The 17,768-nt window shown below is 39.6% G+C and overlaps 1 protein-coding gene and 1 long non-coding RNA gene across 3 annotated transcripts in view; one reads left to right on the top strand and one right to left on the bottom strand.

Annotated features, from left to right (window-relative positions):
• Positions 1 to 516: 516 nt before the first annotated feature.
• LOC123879477 (zinc finger protein 860-like) overlaps positions 517 to 17,768 on the bottom strand; it is a 21,379-nt gene continuing 4,127 nt past the window's right edge. For both annotated transcript variants that reach the window (XM_045927194.1, XM_045927196.1), the window contains 10 exons: positions 15,576 to 15,671; positions 13,378 to 13,521; positions 11,487 to 12,458; positions 9,615 to 9,742; positions 7,852 to 7,926; positions 5,929 to 6,067; positions 4,410 to 4,510; positions 3,455 to 3,647; positions 2,578 to 2,781; positions 517 to 909 (listed from right to left, as the gene is read on the bottom strand). In XM_045927194.1, the coding sequence (XP_045783150.1) occupies positions 736 to 909; positions 2,578 to 2,781; positions 3,455 to 3,647; positions 4,410 to 4,510; positions 5,929 to 6,067; positions 7,852 to 7,926; positions 9,615 to 9,742; positions 11,487 to 12,458; positions 13,378 to 13,521; positions 15,576 to 15,671 (2,226 nt within the window). In that variant the 3' untranslated portion in view covers positions 517 to 735. The remainder of the gene's footprint in view (positions 910 to 2,577; positions 2,782 to 3,454; positions 3,648 to 4,409; positions 4,511 to 5,928; positions 6,068 to 7,851; positions 7,927 to 9,614; positions 9,743 to 11,486; positions 12,459 to 13,377; positions 13,522 to 15,575; positions 15,672 to 17,768) is intronic.
• LOC123879543 overlaps positions 4,791 to 17,768 on the top strand; it is a 19,966-nt gene continuing 6,988 nt past the window's right edge. The window contains exon 1 of the long non-coding RNA XR_006799030.1: positions 4,791 to 4,821. This is a non-coding gene — a long non-coding RNA (uncharacterized LOC123879543). The remainder of the gene's footprint in view (positions 4,822 to 17,768) is intronic.

Here is a 17,768-nt window from a genome sequence, read left to right as displayed (position 1 = left end):
GATTATCCGATAGTTTCGGTTATGGATATTAATTTTTTAAGGAACAGTAAAATGTGAACTGATGAAGGTGTCGCATTCCAGCGGAGTGCACAGTTAATTCGTACGTGTGTAGTATTTAGTTAGACTCCGCCCTATCCGAAACTATCCAAAACTTTTATTACGGATTCAGTTACGGTTACGGATATTTTTTTATTTCGGATATCCGATAGTTTCGGTTACAGATATGGATATCCATAACAACACTATTTTGAACATCTGGTATTATGCTATGCTCTGGTATTATGTCAGAGGGTCACTAGCGTCCTAGTCACTAGTGCCGACACTGGGTCTGCGTATGACGGAGTTGTGTCTGTCGCGGCGGTTGCGCTTGGGCCGCGGCACGTTGAGGTGCACGTGCGACACGTGCTGGTCCCGGCCGGGGCGGCTCGCGAACGTTTTGTCACATATGTCACACTTGTACTTCGTGTCTTCATGTATCCGTGAGAACTTGGTATTGTGCTCTGGAGGATCACTAGCGTCCTAGTCACTAGTGCCGACACTGGGTCTGCGTATGACGGAGTTGTGTCTGTCGCGGCGGTTGCGCTTGGGCCGCGGCACGTTGAGGTGCACGTGCGACACGTGCTGGTCCCGGCCGGGGCGGCTCGCGAACGTTTTGTCACATATGTCACACTTGTACTTCGTGTCTTCATGTATCCGTGAGAACTTGGTATTGTGCTCTGGAGGATCACTAGCGTCCTAGTCACTAGTGCCGACACTGGGTCTGCGTATGACGGAGTTGTGTCTGTCGCGGCGGTTGCGCTTGGGCCGCGGCACGTTGAGGTGCACGTGCGATACGTGCTGGTCCCGGCCGGGGCGGCTCGCGAACGTTTTGTCACATATGTCACACTTGTACTTCGTGTCTTCATGTATCTGCGACAAAAACGAATTTATTTATTTCACGTAGGACAGTTCGAAATATATAAAACCGACTTCAAAAACCAAAAACACTAAAAAGTAGAAAATATTTTTTGTTTAGCTACACATGTAATGTACCTAGGTATGAAGTCGAGCGAGCATATTAAAACAAAATTAGAAATCCAAGAGTGAAGCTCGCCCGACTTCATACCTAGGTACATTACATGTGTAGCTAAACAAAAATTATTTTCTACTTTTTAGTGTTTTTGGTTTTTGAAGTCTGTTTTAGATCAGATCTTCACCAAATTTATATGGGACCACCTGCACAGTATACCCTTTCAAACAAAAAAAAAAATTCCAAATCGGTCCAGGGGTCTTTGAGTAATCGGGGAACATACATAAAAAAAAAAAAAAGATCCCGACGAATTGAGAACCTCCTCCTTTTTTGGAAGTCGGTTAAAAAGGAAAGCTAACTGACTGACTGATCATATATCTATCAACGCCAAGCTCAAACCACTGGACGGACCGGGCTGAAACGCATGCCAGATAGCGATTATGACGTAACCATCAGCTAAGAGAGGATATTTGGAAATCCAACCCCTAAGAGGGGTTTGAAGATTGTATAGTCCACGCGAACGAAATCGCAGGCATAAGTTTTTTTTTTTTTTTTCTCTCTCGTCTGGCTTTTACAATGATTAGCCAATGTCAAGTTTGTAGTTATTTGTAACAAGTTAGCTAAACTATACAAGTGTGGACCCCGTCTGTGCCGGCGCTCGCCGACATACGCACGGCACCCCCTTAGAGCGCTTTCCAGTCAGTTTTAACAAAAAAAAACACTCCAAAAAGTCACAACACGCGCGCCAGCAAACGCCACCACAGACGAAGTCCAGGCATAAGCTTGTACAGTTCATATTACAAGAGACATTTACTGGTGACGACACGACTTCTTTAACACTTGTATGACAATCACGCGACGTCGCGTGATGTGCCATAATATAAGAGTACCAAATATAGAGACTAGATTCACTGGCGATATGGTTGAGATCTATAAAGCGCACTTTTTTTTTGTCTGGCTTTACAAAGATTAGCCAATGTCAAGTTTGTAGGTATTTACAAGTTAGGGAAACCATATAAGTATGCACTTCGTCTGTACCGGCGCTCGCCGACACACGCGCGACGCCCATTTTAGAGCGCTTCCCAGTCAGTTCCAGCACCAATAAACACCAGTGAAACACAAAAACCGGCCACTTCCAACAAAAAAAAAAAACACTCCAAAAAGGCAGTGCACGCGCGCCAGCAAACACCAACACAGACGAAGACTTCTAAAGCGCACTTTGACTTTGCTTAGACTTAAGAAACTGTTAAAACGAGACAGCGTTATACTGGCATAGATCTGTCTCTTTTTAACTGACACTTAAGTCTAAGCAAAATGAAAGTGCGCTCTATAGATTTCAACTTATGATTCGATCCCTTTTTTTATAAGAATATTAAGCCATGCTAATCATGACTAATGCTCCCCTTTCCCCTCCAATTAAGCGTAAAGCTTGTGCCAGGAGTGGGTACGACAATAGTGCAACGGGTGGGGATTGAACCGCCGACCTTTCGGAATTTAGTCCGCTCCTCAACCGTTAAGCTTTCGAGGCTCGAGCTTTCATATTTGAGAGAACGTTATTTTCCACTCACCGACATGTGCCGGCGCCGGTTGGCGGCGAAGGAGAACTCCCTGTGGCACACCCCGCACGGGAACCGAGGCGGGTTGTCGCTGTGGGTGTTCAATACGTGGTCCTTCAACGTCGTCTTGTGCATGAAGCCCTTGTGGCATACCTCACACTTGAACATCTTCTCGCCGGTGTGCACTTGCGAGTGCTTCCGGAGCAACCACGGCGACTGCGAACACGTAAACAGTTTTAACATGCGATGTTAACAATTTTTACCCGACTGCGGCAGAGCCAAAAGGAACGGTTATGATTTTAGCAGTCTATGTATGTGTGTATGTATGTATGTATGACTATCAAGATGTCTATCAAGACCGAAACACCTCGGTCGAGCATCGCTCCGGCCCTCGTTTTCCACCATAGTTCCAAATGTAAATACGGCACATGTTAATACGACCCATGTAATATAAATTGGAAACTAGCCGATGCCCGCGAAATCCCGTGGGAACTCTTTGATTTCCCGGGATAAAAAGTAGCCTACGTGCTAATCCAGGATATTATCTATCTCCATTCCAAATTTCAGCCAAATCCACACACACACACACACACAAACACACAAACTTTCGCCTTTATAATATTAGTGTGATACACAATGTAAATGTGGGAGCGGTCCTTTTATTTGTGCACCACGCTGCTACACGGTGTATACGATACTCACTGGGAACCCCTTCCCGCACTGCTCGCACAGGCGCGACCCCTCATGCGACCTCTCACGCGACCCCGCACGCGGCCTGCCGCGCGGCCTCTCGCCCGACTTCTCACGAGAACCCTCGAGCGGCCTCTTGCGTGGCTTGTCACGATAGAATGAGTAGTAGTTCTAAAGGTGCGGTGTATACAATACTTACTGGGAACCCCTTCCCGCACTGCTCGCACAGGCGCGACCCCTCATGCGACCTCTCACGCGACCCCGCACGCGGCCTGCCGCGCGGCCTCTCGCCTGATTTTTCACGCGAGCTGTCGAGCGGCCTCTTGCGTGGCTTGTCGCGATAGAATGAGTAGTAATTCGGCAACTGACGTGGCGTGTTTCGCTTGAGTTCACTGTTAATAATAAATTCATTGAGCCATGCAGTTACATAATATTATTTGAGAATTTTAACTATTTTTAACCCCCGACCCAAAAAGAGGGGTGTTATAAGTTTGACGTATGTGTATCTGTTTGTGGCATCGTAGCTCCTAAACTAATGAACCGATTTTAATTTAGATTTTTTTGTTTGGAAGGTGGCTTCATCGAGAGTGTTCTTAGCTATAATCCAAGAAAATCGGTTCAGCCGTTTGAGAGTTATCAGCTCTTTTCTAGTTACTGTAACCTTCACTTGTCGGGGGTGTTATAAATTTTTAATTTACACTTTTTTGTTCATTGACTGATTCAAAATTTATAGGACTCTGAAAGATGAACGGACAGAAGGTCAATTCTCGACTTTATCTCTTTTTTTTTGGCAATAGTAAGTGATTATCACTGCCCATGAACATTTGCACTTATCAGTACCAGAGGATCCGCCCAATGCGTTGCCGGCCTTTCGGGAATTTGAAGAAACTCATGTTGTAATCTAATGGGAACATCGAAAGGAGTTGGTTCAACAGTTTGTATGTGCGCGAAAGCAAGTGACTATGGCACAACGGGCAGTTGAAGTGCACCAGGCACCCAACTGGTGAAGGTGAATTGCTTGCGGTGGCGTGCGGTGCGGTTGTAGAAAAAAGGGGCTGGAATGAGGTCAAACAGCTCTTCAGAGCACTCCCCATTATAAAGGCGATAGAACACGCAAAGAATACATACAAATAATAGAAGTGGTAGAAACTCACCCACTAATAGCATGTTTAGGCGACACCTCCATATGCTGCTGGTACGCAGTCTCAGATGCGAAGCGAATATTACACTCTTCGCATGACGGACCAGACAAGTTCTGAAATACATTCCTACCTTAACTTATTCAAACAACGACCATGGAAAATAAAGGTCTCTTCTCAAATGTGAAAGGGATCGAATCACGTTGCCAATAACTCTGTATCTGATTCTCTTATAAAATAGCACATACACGCGAAGTCGCGTGATTCAATCAATCAATCAATTTATTTATTTCAAATTTGGGTAAGATACATTGGTCTTAATACTCATTATAATGGTCATTGGTTTGGAATACTCTTCCGCGATCTGTGTTTCCTACCAATTACAATCCGGGTATCTTTAAAACAAGAGTGAATAGGCACCTTCTAGGTAAACGCGTCCCATCTTAGACCACATCATCACTTTCCATCAGGTGTGATTGTGGTCAAGCGCTTACCTATAGTGAATAAAATAAAAATAAAAAAAACTATTGGCATGCAAGTGTCAGAAGAGTCGTGTCGTCACCAGCAGGAATTTGTCTTGTAGTATAAGCGGCGGCACGCGACGTCGTGTGATTGCCATGCTAGTATCAATGGGGTCGCGCCATCAACAGTAAGCGTTTGTCTTGCAGAATAATCTTTATGAACATGGACACGCGACATCGCGTCATTGACATGCTAGTGTCAAAGAGCCTCGATAGCTCAACGGTTGAGGAGTGGACTGTATTCCGAAAGGTCGACGATTCAAACCCCATCCGTTGCACTATTGTCGTACCCACTCCTGGCACAAGCTTTACGCTTAATTGGAGGAGAAAGGGGAGTATTAGTCATGATTAGCATGGCTTAAATACTTTAAAAAAAAATAAACAGGGAAGCACTTGTTGCTATAAGAGATCTTTACCAGTTCTCATTATTATTGTTATATATATATATCCTTTTCTCTTTCTCTCTTATTTCACACCGTTACAACCGATTACGGATCTCCTCTCAGAATCAGAGTAATATTCTTCTGTAAAAAAAAAAAAAAAAAGAGGTTGCGCCGTCACCAGTCAGTATTTCACTTCTGTAACAACCCAACCTTTTATTATTAGTACTTAAGAGATGCTAATACATGGCGCTAGTTGTATACTGTGTCGCGTTAGCGTTCAATAATTTGCTCAAGTATAGGTATCTGCCTTGTAACATCGATTGTCATTCCGAAAGCCACCTGTACTCGGTACTATTAGCTTTGAAGGCGCTTTGGCCCACGGCCGAACACCCTCGAACTACATACCGCAGCACACTTTGGTTACGGGCGACCTGCTAGCATCGTGCCACGCGCGATCTTCCTGTCGTTCCACTCGTGTCAACTCAACCTTTGTCCTCTGTACTCGTCAATAAACACCATCTGTGCACCTCGGAGTTTTAGTACTGTCTCAAGTTCGCCCCTACACTACACTTCTAGTATAAGCTTTATAAGCGGGGGCACGCGACGTCGCGTGTCCCGCTGTATACTAACATTGATATCTTCGAAAGGGTGCTTCAGATGAATGTGCGCCTTGACGCCCGCGGGGCTGATGAAGCTGAAGCCGCACAGCGCGCACACGCTGTCTGAAGGGTGCTTTATTCGCTTATGCGAGAAGTATGACGTGATTTTCCTGTAAGCATAGCAAATTGTCAATTAGCAAATATGTAATGACTTCGTCTCTGTTGGTGTTAGCTGGCGCGCGTGCTCTGCCTTTTACTAATCTTTTTTTTTTTTTGTTAAAACTGACTGGGAAGCGCTCTTAAGGGGTGCTGCGCGTGTCGGCGGGCGCCGGCACAGACGAAGTCCATACTTATATAGTTTCCCTAACTTGTTACAAATAACTACAAACTTGACATTGGCTAATCTTTGCAAAGCCAGACAAGAGAGAAAAAAAAATGTAATTGATTCTAAGTGCAATTAAATTTTAGAGCATTCGCATCTTCTTTTTACCAATGTAATTAGAAAAGGACAGGCAAACCTAATTTACTTTAGAACTGTCAACCCTTGTGAACCTTATCCCGGGTTCGATTCCCGGCATTGTTTTGAATTTTATAATTTCTAAAATCACTGGCCTGGTCTGGTGGGAGACTTCGGCCATGGCTAGTTACCATCCTACTGACAAAGCCGTTCCGCCAAGCAATTTAACGTTCCGGTACGATGCCGTGTAGAAACCAAAGGGGCTTGCGTTTAATAATAATAAAAAATTGCCATACTTCTTCCAGGTTAGCCCGCTTCCATCTTAGAGTGCATCATCACTTACCACCAGGTGATATTGCTGTCAGGGTTAACTTATATCTGAATTAAAAAAGTTTAGGTGCCAGCCATAAGCCACAATTATAATTCACATTCAAATAGACAATTCACGTTACATCCTTTTTCTTAGCGGATAATAATAATAATAATATATTGATACTTATACTCGTACATACATGGGTTACATAGCAAGATTGAAATTCCTACCTTCTGCACTAGGAAATACCTGTATTGCAGAAGGTAGGAGTACAAAGTTTAAAGTTTTCTTGATTAATTTCTAATATTCAAACTAGGCTAACATTATAACTTAACTAGGCTAAAATTATAGATGACTGTGTATGTGTGTCTGTGTGTCTAAGTCATAATTGTATGCCCGGCCCAAACCGTCCAGTAGCTGAGCTTGAGCTGTGCATTAATAGACCAGTCAGTCACCTTTTCCATTGACTTCGTCCGCGTGGACTACACAAATTTCAAACCAGTATTTTTTACCTTACTTATTTGATTTAGGGGTTGTATTTTCAAAAATCCTTTCTTAACGGATTCCTTTCTACGTCATAATAGCTATCTGCATGCTAAATTTCAAACCGATTCGTCCAGTAGTTTGAGCTGTGCATTGATAGATCAGTCAGCCAGTTCCTTTTTAACCCCCGACCCAAAAAGAGGGGTGTTATAAGTTTGACGTGTGTATCTGTGTGTCTGTGTATCTGTCTGTGGCATCGTAGCGCCTAAACGAATGAACCGATTTTAATTTACTTTTTTTTTGTTTGAACGGTGGCTTGATCGAGAGTGTTCTTAGCTATAATCCAAAAATATTGGTTCAGCCGTTTAAGAGTTATCAGCTCTTTTCTAGTTTTCTTGTAGAAAAGAAGGTTAGATAACCGTTAGGTTCATAATATTATGTCAATTGACAAATGTCAAGCTGTCAAGATGGACGTTGCCTAAATACATAATTATTTATTTGAAAATGATGTTTTGGAAAACTCAGATACTTTAGATCGTAGGCGCGGAATAGTCCAAGAAAACCAGTTCAGCCGTTTGAAAGTTATCAGGTATTTTCGGTCTTTGCTAGTTACTGTAACCTTCACTTGTCAGGGGTGTTATAAATTTTTAATTTACACTTGTATATAATAAGATTAGCTGATTCAACTGTTAAATAGGTACCCGAATTCAGCATCACAGAGTTGGCACTTGAATGTTTTGCCGCTGTGCCAACGCTCGTGATGTCGCGCCAATGATCTGGAACAATAACCATACATACAAAAACCGGCCAAGAGCGAGTCAGACTCGCGCACCGAGGGTTCCGTACTTAGGTATTTTTTCCGTTTTGCACGATAAATAAAAAACTACTACTCATAAAAATAAATAAAAATCTGTTTTAGAATATACAGGTAAAGCCTTTCCATATGATACCCCACTTGCTTTGAAAATTAAAAATACTATTATTTGTTCATGAACACATTTTAATATTTTATTGTGATGGAACCACAAATTCACGGTTTTCGGATTTATACCTTTACTTGTGCTATAAGACCTACCTACCTGCTAAATTTCATGACTATAGGTCAATGGGTATGATTCTAGATAAACGGGAAGTACCCTATAGGTTTTCTTGACAGACACGACAGACAGACAGACAACAAAGTGATCCTATAAGGGTTCCGTTTTTCCGAGGTACGGAACCCTAGAAGTAACCTAGAAAAGTAAAAAAAAAAACAATTACATGGTGCTGGTGCTGTATGGGCACAGCTTGCATCGGAACCTTTCACGGTGGTACACCAGGTGCTTCGCCGGCGGGTTGCGTGTCTTGAGGCAAGCCTTAACTAGTAATGCTATTGCCCTAGCAGGCCGAGCTAAAGAGCGCGCTAGCGAGAACACCCGCATCGCTGTGACTTAGATAGAAAAACGACCTAACAGCCCGAGCTAAAGAGCGCGTGAGTGAGAACACCCGCATCGCTGCATGTCACAAAGTTAAAAAAAACAGCATAGCGCTGGTGCTATATTTACATAGCTTGCATTGGAACCTCTCACAAATGCAATTGACCTAGCAACCTGAGCCAAAGAGCGCGCGAGCGAGAACACTCGCATACTGAATGTATGAAAACTGATATGATTTTGAGCCATCACTGTACAATACGACAAGCTAGTATGTTTTCATCTATCTTATCCAACAAAAGAGAAAGTATGGCGTACATACTTTCTCTTCTTGTACTAGAAAAAATGTGTTCTATTTTAAAAAAGCTAGAATCCAAAGACGTATAAAAAAAGTAAAAAAAAAAGTTGGTGCTGGTGCTGTATGGGCACAGCTTGCATAGGAATCTCTCGCGGTGGTACACCAGGTGCTTCACCAGAGGATTTCGCGTCTTGAAGCGAGCCTTAACTCGTAATGCCCTAGCAACCCAAGTCAAAGAGCGCGCGAGCGAGTACATCCGCATCGCTGCGTGTTAGATACAGAAACGACCTAGCAGCCCGAGCCAAAGAGCGCGCACAAGCGAGAACACTTAAGTTTTAATTTTTATTTAATTTAATTTAAGGTAATATTCAAACACCAGTTACAGTGGTAAAATGTATAAGGCTCATCAGACATTATTTCCACATATTGTACCTACATTCTATTGAATACTAGCCGATGCCCGCGACTTCGCCCGCGTGGATTTAGGATTTTCGAAATCCCGTGGGAACTCTTTAATTTTCCGGGATAAAAAGTAGCCTATGTGCTAATCCAGGATATTATCTATCTTCATTCCAAATTTCAGCCAAATCCGTCCAGTAGTTTTTGCGTGAAGGAGTAACAAACATACACACACACACACACACACACACACAAACACATACAAACTTTCGCCTTTATAATATTAGTGTGATTATCTATTCAATCATTCATTCACTCAAATCGCTGCGTGTTACAAAGTTAATAAAAAATTTACATAGTGCTGGTGCTGTATGGGCACAGCTTGCATCGGAACCTCTCGCGGTGATACACCAGGTGCTTGGCCAGCGGGTTGCGGGTCTTGAAGCGACCTCCGCAAATCGCGCACTCGTATTGCCCGAATTTCTGAGAACAAGTGTAAATTAAAAATTTATATCACCCCCGACAAGTGAAGGTTACATTAACTAGAAAAGAGCTGATAACTTTCAAACGGCTGAACTAATTTTCTTGGATGATAGCTAATAACACTCTCGATCAAGTCACCTTTCAAACAAAAAAAAACTAAATTAAAATCGGTTTGTTCATTTAGGCGCTACGATGCCACAGACAGATACACACGTCAAACTTATAACACCCTTTTTGGGTCGGGGGGTTAAAAAATACAGAATATAATTGGGATGATGCCATGTCAAAAACAAAATATTACTTAGTAATTATTAGGGTTCCGTAGCTCATAATGAAAAATGGAACCCTTTTAGGATCACTTTGTTGTCTGTCTGTCTGTCCGTCCGTCCGTCCAAACCTATAGGGTACTTCGTGTTGACCTAGAATCATGAAATTTGGCAGGTAGGTAGGTCTTATAGCACAAGTAAAGGCATAAATCTGAAACTGAATTAATGGTTACATCATTAAACAAATAATTAAAATGTGTTTAAATTTTCAAAGATGACTATACCAGTGGGGTATCACATGAAAGGGCTTTACCTGTACATTCTAAAACAGATTTTTATTTATTTTTATGCATAATAGTATGTATTTGATTTATCGTGCAAAATGTCGGAAAAAATACCCGAGTACGGAACGCTCGGTGCGCGAGTCCGACTCGCACTTGGCCGATTTTTAAATACGAAATTACAACAAAATTCCGCAATCAATTTTGGACTTGCCTTTACACAATTTAAAAAATCTATGAAAACTATGCTCCTGGAAAAAGCATATTATACAATCGAAGATTATGTAAATGATACAAGAGCGTGGATTTGACCTGCAGCTCGCTCCAGCAATGCGCGGGACTTCAATTACTTTTATACATGGCATAATATTGTATATCAAATCTTTGAAAAGAGCAACCGCCGAGTTTCTTGCTGGTTCTTCCCAGTAGGAAGTGATGTATGTCTTTTTGAAATCAATTTTTGAGTTTTTTTTTTTTTGAATTTACATACATACTAATAATTACCAAAAATTTAAACGGACCTTACAAGAATACGCCAATAGATATAAAGCATAATAATTGTTACGATTCTCTTCATTTTTCTTATTAGACATTATTATTTTTATTATATTTGATTGTAATTGTATTCCATTTGACTTTAAATGTGTAAAATATTGCATGCCGTAAGGCTTAATTTGGCTGTACTTATAATAAGTTTAGAATAGAAAACCAATGTATATACCCAAATCAATACTAATAAATAAAATTGGAGTGTCTGTCTGTAATTTCGAAATAACTACCGCATATTAAGGTCATATGGTTATTTGAACGATACTATAACTGAATCACACGTTTTTAAAATTTTTGTCTGTCTATCTGTTTGAAAAGGCTAATCTTGGGAACGGCTGAACCGATTTTGACGGGATTTTCACAGACAAGTAGAGAATTGACCAGGGAGTAACATAGGCTACTTTTTTAACCGACTTTCAAAAAGGGAGTTGTGTTTTTCTACCTATGTACACCGAAATCTCCGAGATTTCTGAACCGATTTGCGTCATTTCTTTTTAATCGATAGAGGAACTTTGCGACATTGTTTCATATAAAAATTGGAGTCCAACTCCTCAATCCTGATGCTGCAGGGGATCTGACCAATCCACGCGGGCGAAGCTGCGGGCATCAGCTAGTTTGCAATAAATTGATTGATTGATTGATACTTACATCAGAATGTCTATCCATATGTTGGTTGTAAGTAGCCAGTTGAAAGAATCCCTTAAAGCACATCTCACATCTGTACGGAGACATTTTATACTGTTTAGTGTCCTTTCGTTTCTGTATCTCGGCGACCTGTTCCTCATAAGTTAATAATATCTTTGTGAATGTGTCCTTTTCATTTGAAACTGGCTTTTTGGGTTTCCTTATATGTTTGCGTTTTACAGTTTCTTCATTATTTAACTGTGCTTCACTTTTTTTTGGTGCTGAAACGCGAACTTTTTTGCTTATAACTTTAGTGGTTTTTGATTTCCTATCGTTCCTTTTGGTTCTTACACGTTCTACAACATTTTTGCAAACTCTGTTTTGTTTTTTAATTGTTTTCGCTTCAATATTTTCTATTAGGATTGTAGTGATTGTGTGTTTGTTGGCTTTTCTTTTGCGTTTTTTGTCATTACAGACCCTAAGATTTTTTGAATCATTTCTAGCTTTCGATTCGCTAAGTATTTCATCACTACTATAGTTATCAATATTTTCATGTTTGATCCCATCAATATCGTCACCAATGTCATCATCTAGGAACTCCGCTTCACCGTCATTGTCACAAGTCATAAACACATCATTTTTATCATTGCCGCTATCAATTTTGTCATTATTTTTAACTTCACTGATTACATTTTTAATATCAGACTTATAGCACATGTCATCGTTGTTGATGTCGTCGAATTCGTTCAAATACTCTATTTCGTAAGTTGTTTCACTTTTTTCGCAATCATACATGGTTTCATCAAATTTTTCCCTTTTTAAATCGGTATTTTCTTTGGAGTTACATAATACGTCTTCCTGTTTTAGTATAATATGGTTTTCTTCATTATGTATGAGGTATAAGTCACAATGATTAGGTTTGAAAGTGTGTTTCACAATGTTAGATGTTAGTAGGTTACCCACTCTGTCAACCGATTTTAAACTTTGTGAAGTCAACTGAAACAACAAGTGTAAATTAAAAATTTATAACACCCCCGACAAGTGAAGGTTATAGTAACTAGAAAACAGCTGATAAGTTTCAAACGGCTGAACCGATTTTCTTGGAGTATAACTAAGAACACTCCCGATTAAGCCACCTTTCAAACATAAAAAACTAAATTAAAATCGGTTCATTAGTTTAGGAGCTACGATGCCACAGACAGATACACAGAAACACACGTCAAACTTATAACACCCCTTTTTATGGGTCAGGGGTTAAAAAAACGGTCAAATGCAAGTAGGCACGCACACGAAAGGTTCCGTATTACCGTAGAAATAACACTTTAATTTTGACCCTATTGGTTTTGATTCCTCCAAATTGAGATGAACAGACGGACAGACAGACAAAAATTAACCACATGAAGTTTGTAAATACATACCTACTATCAAGGAAATGTAATGATGGAAATAAAAAACTTAGTTATACTATTTTTTTTAATTAAATATATTAGCTATGCTAATCATGACTGATACTCCCCTTTCCCCTCCAATTGAGCGTAAAGCTTGTGCCAGGAGTGGGTACGATAATAGTGCAACGGGTGGGGTTTGAACCGCCGACCTTTCGGAATTCAGTCCGCTCCTCAACCGTTGAGCTATCGAGGCTCTAAATATTATTACACTAGCTGACGCCCGCGACTTCGTCCGCGTGGATTTAAGTTTTTCGAAATCCCGTGGGAACTCTTTGATTTTCCGGGATAAAAAGTAGCCTATGTGCTAATCCAGGATATTATCTATCTCCATTCTGAATTTCAGCCAAATCCGTTCAGTGGTTTTTGCGTGAAGGAGTACCAAACATACACACACACACACACACACACACACATACAAACTTTCGCCTTTAAAATATTACTGTGATGTGATGTGATGTGATACTAACATTTTTATCCCTCCGAAGCAGCTGGTTCAATACTGAGTGTGCTTTCATGGTCTTATATTTGAATGTATCACAGTTGGTCAACCTTTGGGCGCACTCCAGACACAACTTTGGGATTGTGTTGATGTGATGACGAACTACGCTCACCTGAAGAAAGAACACAATTTTTTTTCAACACACATAATAGGAACACAATATTCAATTCAATTCAAAATATTTTTTATTCAATTAGACTTTTAAAAGTTCTTATGAATCGTCAAAAGCATCTACCACTGGTTCGGAATGCCTTTCCTACCGAGAAGAACCAGCAAGAAACTCGGCGGTTGCTCTTTTCAAAGATTAGGGATGATGACTGCTAGTCAAACCGGCGACTTTTTATCAAACGTCAAAATACTCGCTTAGTAAGGAAGCTAGTATGAAATACTAGTTGATGCCCGCGACTTCGTTCGCGTGTATATAGGTTTACAAAACTACTGTGGGAACTCATTGATTTTCCGGGATAAAAAGTAGCCTATGTGTTAATCCATGGTATAATCTATCTCCATTCCAAATTTCAGCCAAATTCGTGCGGTAGTTTTTGCGTGAAAGAGTAACAAACATACACACATACACACAAACTTTCGCCTTTATAATATTAGTGTGACAGATGTAATGTCATACAAATTGGGTTGAATTCGACCTACTTTTAGGGTTCTGTACCTCAAAAGGAAAAACGGAACCCTTATAGGATCACTTTGTTTCCTATCTGTCTGTCTGTCGTTACTGTCAAGAAAACCTATAGGGTACTTCCCGTTGACCTAGAATCATGAAATTTGGCAGGTTATAGCAGAAGTGAACAATTTGAACAATTGAAAAGAGCAACCGCCGAGTTTCTTGCTGGTTCTTCTCGGTAGGAACGGCATTCCGAACCAGTGGTAAATTATTTGACGATTCAAAAGCACTTGTAAAAGTTTATTTGAATAAAAATCTATATAAAAAAAAAAAGTAAAGGAAAAAATACAAAACGGTGAATTTGTGTGGTTACATCCCAAGAAAAAAATTAAAATGTGTTCATAAACAAATAATTAGTATTTTCAATTATCAAAGTAAGATAACTGTACCAAGTGGGGAATCATATGAAAGGGCTTTACCTGTATATTCTAAAACAGATTTTTATTTATTTTCTATGCTAACTAGTTTTTGATTTATCTTGCAAAATGTTGGAAAAATACCCGAGTACGGAAACCGCGGTGCGCGAGTCTGACTCGCACTTGGCCGGTTTTTAAAAGCTACGAGGGTTCCAAACGCGTCCAAGTCTGAGAAGAGCCTACAGCAAACTCAGCCTGGTATTCTTTTTATCATCACCACTTTACAAACTTGACCGTCGGCAATTACTTCATAAACACACACACATCTTCATTTTTATCTTTATTTCTGTAACCTTAGAATAGCTGTTATACTTAATACTTATACTTAATGTTATACTTAATAATTGTTATACTGTTAGCTTTAATTTAACCGTGTGTCAAATAAAATTGTAAACGGGACATTGTCAACGCAAACTAGGTACCCACGACACAGGATTACCTAGTGTGGGTACCACCAGACACAGGGAAATTATTGTACAAGACTATATCTATACTAATAAATAAAATTGGAGTGTCTGTCTGTAATTTCGAAATAACTACCTCATATTAAGCTCATATGGTTATTTGAACGATACCAACACTGAATAACACATTTTTAAAATTTTTGTCTGTCTGTCTGTTTGTTTGAAAAGGCTAATCTCCGGAACGGCTGAACCGATTTTGACGGGATTTTCACAGACAAGTTGAGGATTGACCAGGGCGTAACATAGGCTACTTTTTTAACCGACTTTCAAAAAAGGAGTTATGTTTTTCTACCTATGTACACCGAAATCTCCGAGATTTCTGAACCGATTTGTGTAATTTTTTTTTTAATCGATGAGAAACTTTGCGACATTGTTTCATAAAAAATTTGGAGTCCAACTCCTCAATCCTGATGCTGCAGGGGATCTGACCAATCCACGCGGGCGAAGCTGCGGGCATCAGCTAGTTTTGTTAATAAAACATCTGACTGCCGCTAGAGGTCAACGAGCGTTCCGTAAATAGATCTTTTCATTTTCATTTTCAATTGCAAGTCCAGTGTGCTTGTCTAAGTAGAGGTCAGTGGTGTACATTTCAAGCAAATCAACAACTTACATCAAGTCCTGTTATGTTAGTATAAGCTTGCGCCAAATGATTCTTGTTCAGTGGAAACAGTTTACTGACTCCCGTGTCTAGGCATATCAGGCAGAACTGAAACAAGTGTAAATTAAAAATTTATAACACCCCCGACAAGTGAAGGTTACAGTAACTAGAAAAGACCTGATAACTTTCAGACGGCTGAACCGATTTTCTTGGACTATTCCACGCCTACGATCCAAAGTATCTGAGTTTTCCAAAACATCATTTTGAAATAAATAATTATGTATTTAGGCAACGTCTATCTTGACAGCTTGACATTTGTCAATTGACATAATATTATGAACCTAACGGTTATCTAACCTTCTTTTCTACAAGAAAATTAGAAAAGAGCTGATAACTCTTAAACGGCTAAACCAATTTTTTTGGATTATAGCTAAGAACACTCTCGATCAAGCCACCTTTCAAACAAAAAAAAGTAAATTAAAATCGGTTCATCCGTTTAGGCGCTACGATGCCACAGACAGATACACACGTCAAACTTATAACACCACTCTTTTTGGGTCGGGGGTTAAAAAAAAAGCAAGAATACAGGGTGTAACCAGAACGCTAGCAAAAACGAAGACATGTGATACTACTGATGATTATTGATACCATAAAAAAAAACTACAAAGAAAAAACCATTTCAAAATCCTGTATTTTTGAAAAGTTCACAATATATCTATACTAATACATTAAATTGAAGTGTCTGTCTGTTTGAACGGGCTAATCTTCGGAATGGCTAAATCTATTTTGACTGGACTTTCACAGACAAGTAGAGGATTAAGCAAGGAGCAATATAGGCTACATTTTTAACCGACTTAGAAAATGGAGGAGTTGTGTTTTTCTACATATGCATACTGATATCTCCGAGATTTCTGAACCGATTTGCGTAATTTTTTTATTCCATAAAGGAACGTTGCGACATTGTTCCATAAAAAATTTGGATTCCAACTCCTCAATCCTGATGGTGCAGGAGATCTGACGAATCCACGCGGGCGAAGCTGCGGGCACCATCTAGTTACGAATAAAACATCTGACTGCCGCAAGAGGTCAACGAGCGTTCCGTAAATAGATCACTCGAAGTCAATGCCGCGTCGTAAGTGGGGTATTGACCCGAGTTTTGCACCCTATACAATGCAGGTTTGAGAAATACTAACTCACTAAAAATACAAGGTAAGACAAATGGTTATTGGCATTGGATTTGTTTAGGTAGTTTAATAAAAACCCAAGTTTTTGCAAGCGTTCTGGATACACCTTGTGTTATAGAGGTAAAGTATATAAGTTTGCTGGTACGAAATAATCTCTGGAACTAAGCACAGAACCGATTTTGAAAATTCTTTCACCAGTAGAAATCTACATTATTCCTGATCAATAAAATTAGAGATTCCTACGAAGATTGTAATAAGCTACACGTGCGAAGTCGTAAAATATAATCCGTCGAAACAGACAAACAGTACAGTAGCGACATGCACCACCCGCCCCCCCATTACTAAAGAGGCAGGAAAAGCAAGCACTGCCATACCCCTTCCAAGTTTACCCACTTCAACCTTAGACTGTACCATCACTTATTCTTTATTTATTTGCATTCATGTTTTACATCATAATAGAAAATAATTATAATATTACAACATGAAGCCCCGTCAGGGCGCTGCAAAGTAATTACGTATAAATAAAATGTCACATATATAAAAATTAAAAAATTAAAATTAAAAAATTAAAAAAAAAAGTTATGGCAATTCCTAACTAATTATGTCCTATTAATTATATTATTAGTCAATCTTTAAAAAAGTATCAATAATTTTTTTTTTTTTATAACTATATCGTGTTATTACCACTCTAAGAATAGGATATTTGGTGTGGAATAAAAGAAACAACTTATTGGCTTCTGCACTGCATTCATATGAACAGGAAAAATATATTTTGCCAAAATTAAATGGTTCTTTTTTCAAGAAAGTAATATGTCAGTTTTACAAATATGAAAGGGATGACGTTGTTTTTCTTTTAAACCAAAATTATGTTTTTAAATATCAAAATAGTTTTTAATGTATTCTTATTAATAAAATAAAATAGATTAATTTTTGTAATTAAACGTTACATAAACCAACAACCACGAGGTGAGATTGTAGTCAAGAGCTAACTTGTAATTGAATTAAAAAAATAATTCAATTG

The sequence above is a fragment of the Maniola jurtina genome, chromosome 28 (genome assembly GCF_905333055.1).
Source record: "Maniola jurtina chromosome 28, ilManJurt1.1, whole genome shotgun sequence".
In the NCBI taxonomy this organism is placed as follows: domain Eukaryota; kingdom Metazoa; phylum Arthropoda; class Insecta; order Lepidoptera; family Nymphalidae; genus Maniola; species Maniola jurtina.
The sequence above is the reverse complement of the archived record's forward strand: the minus strand, read 5'-3'. Positions and strand labels throughout refer to the sequence as shown.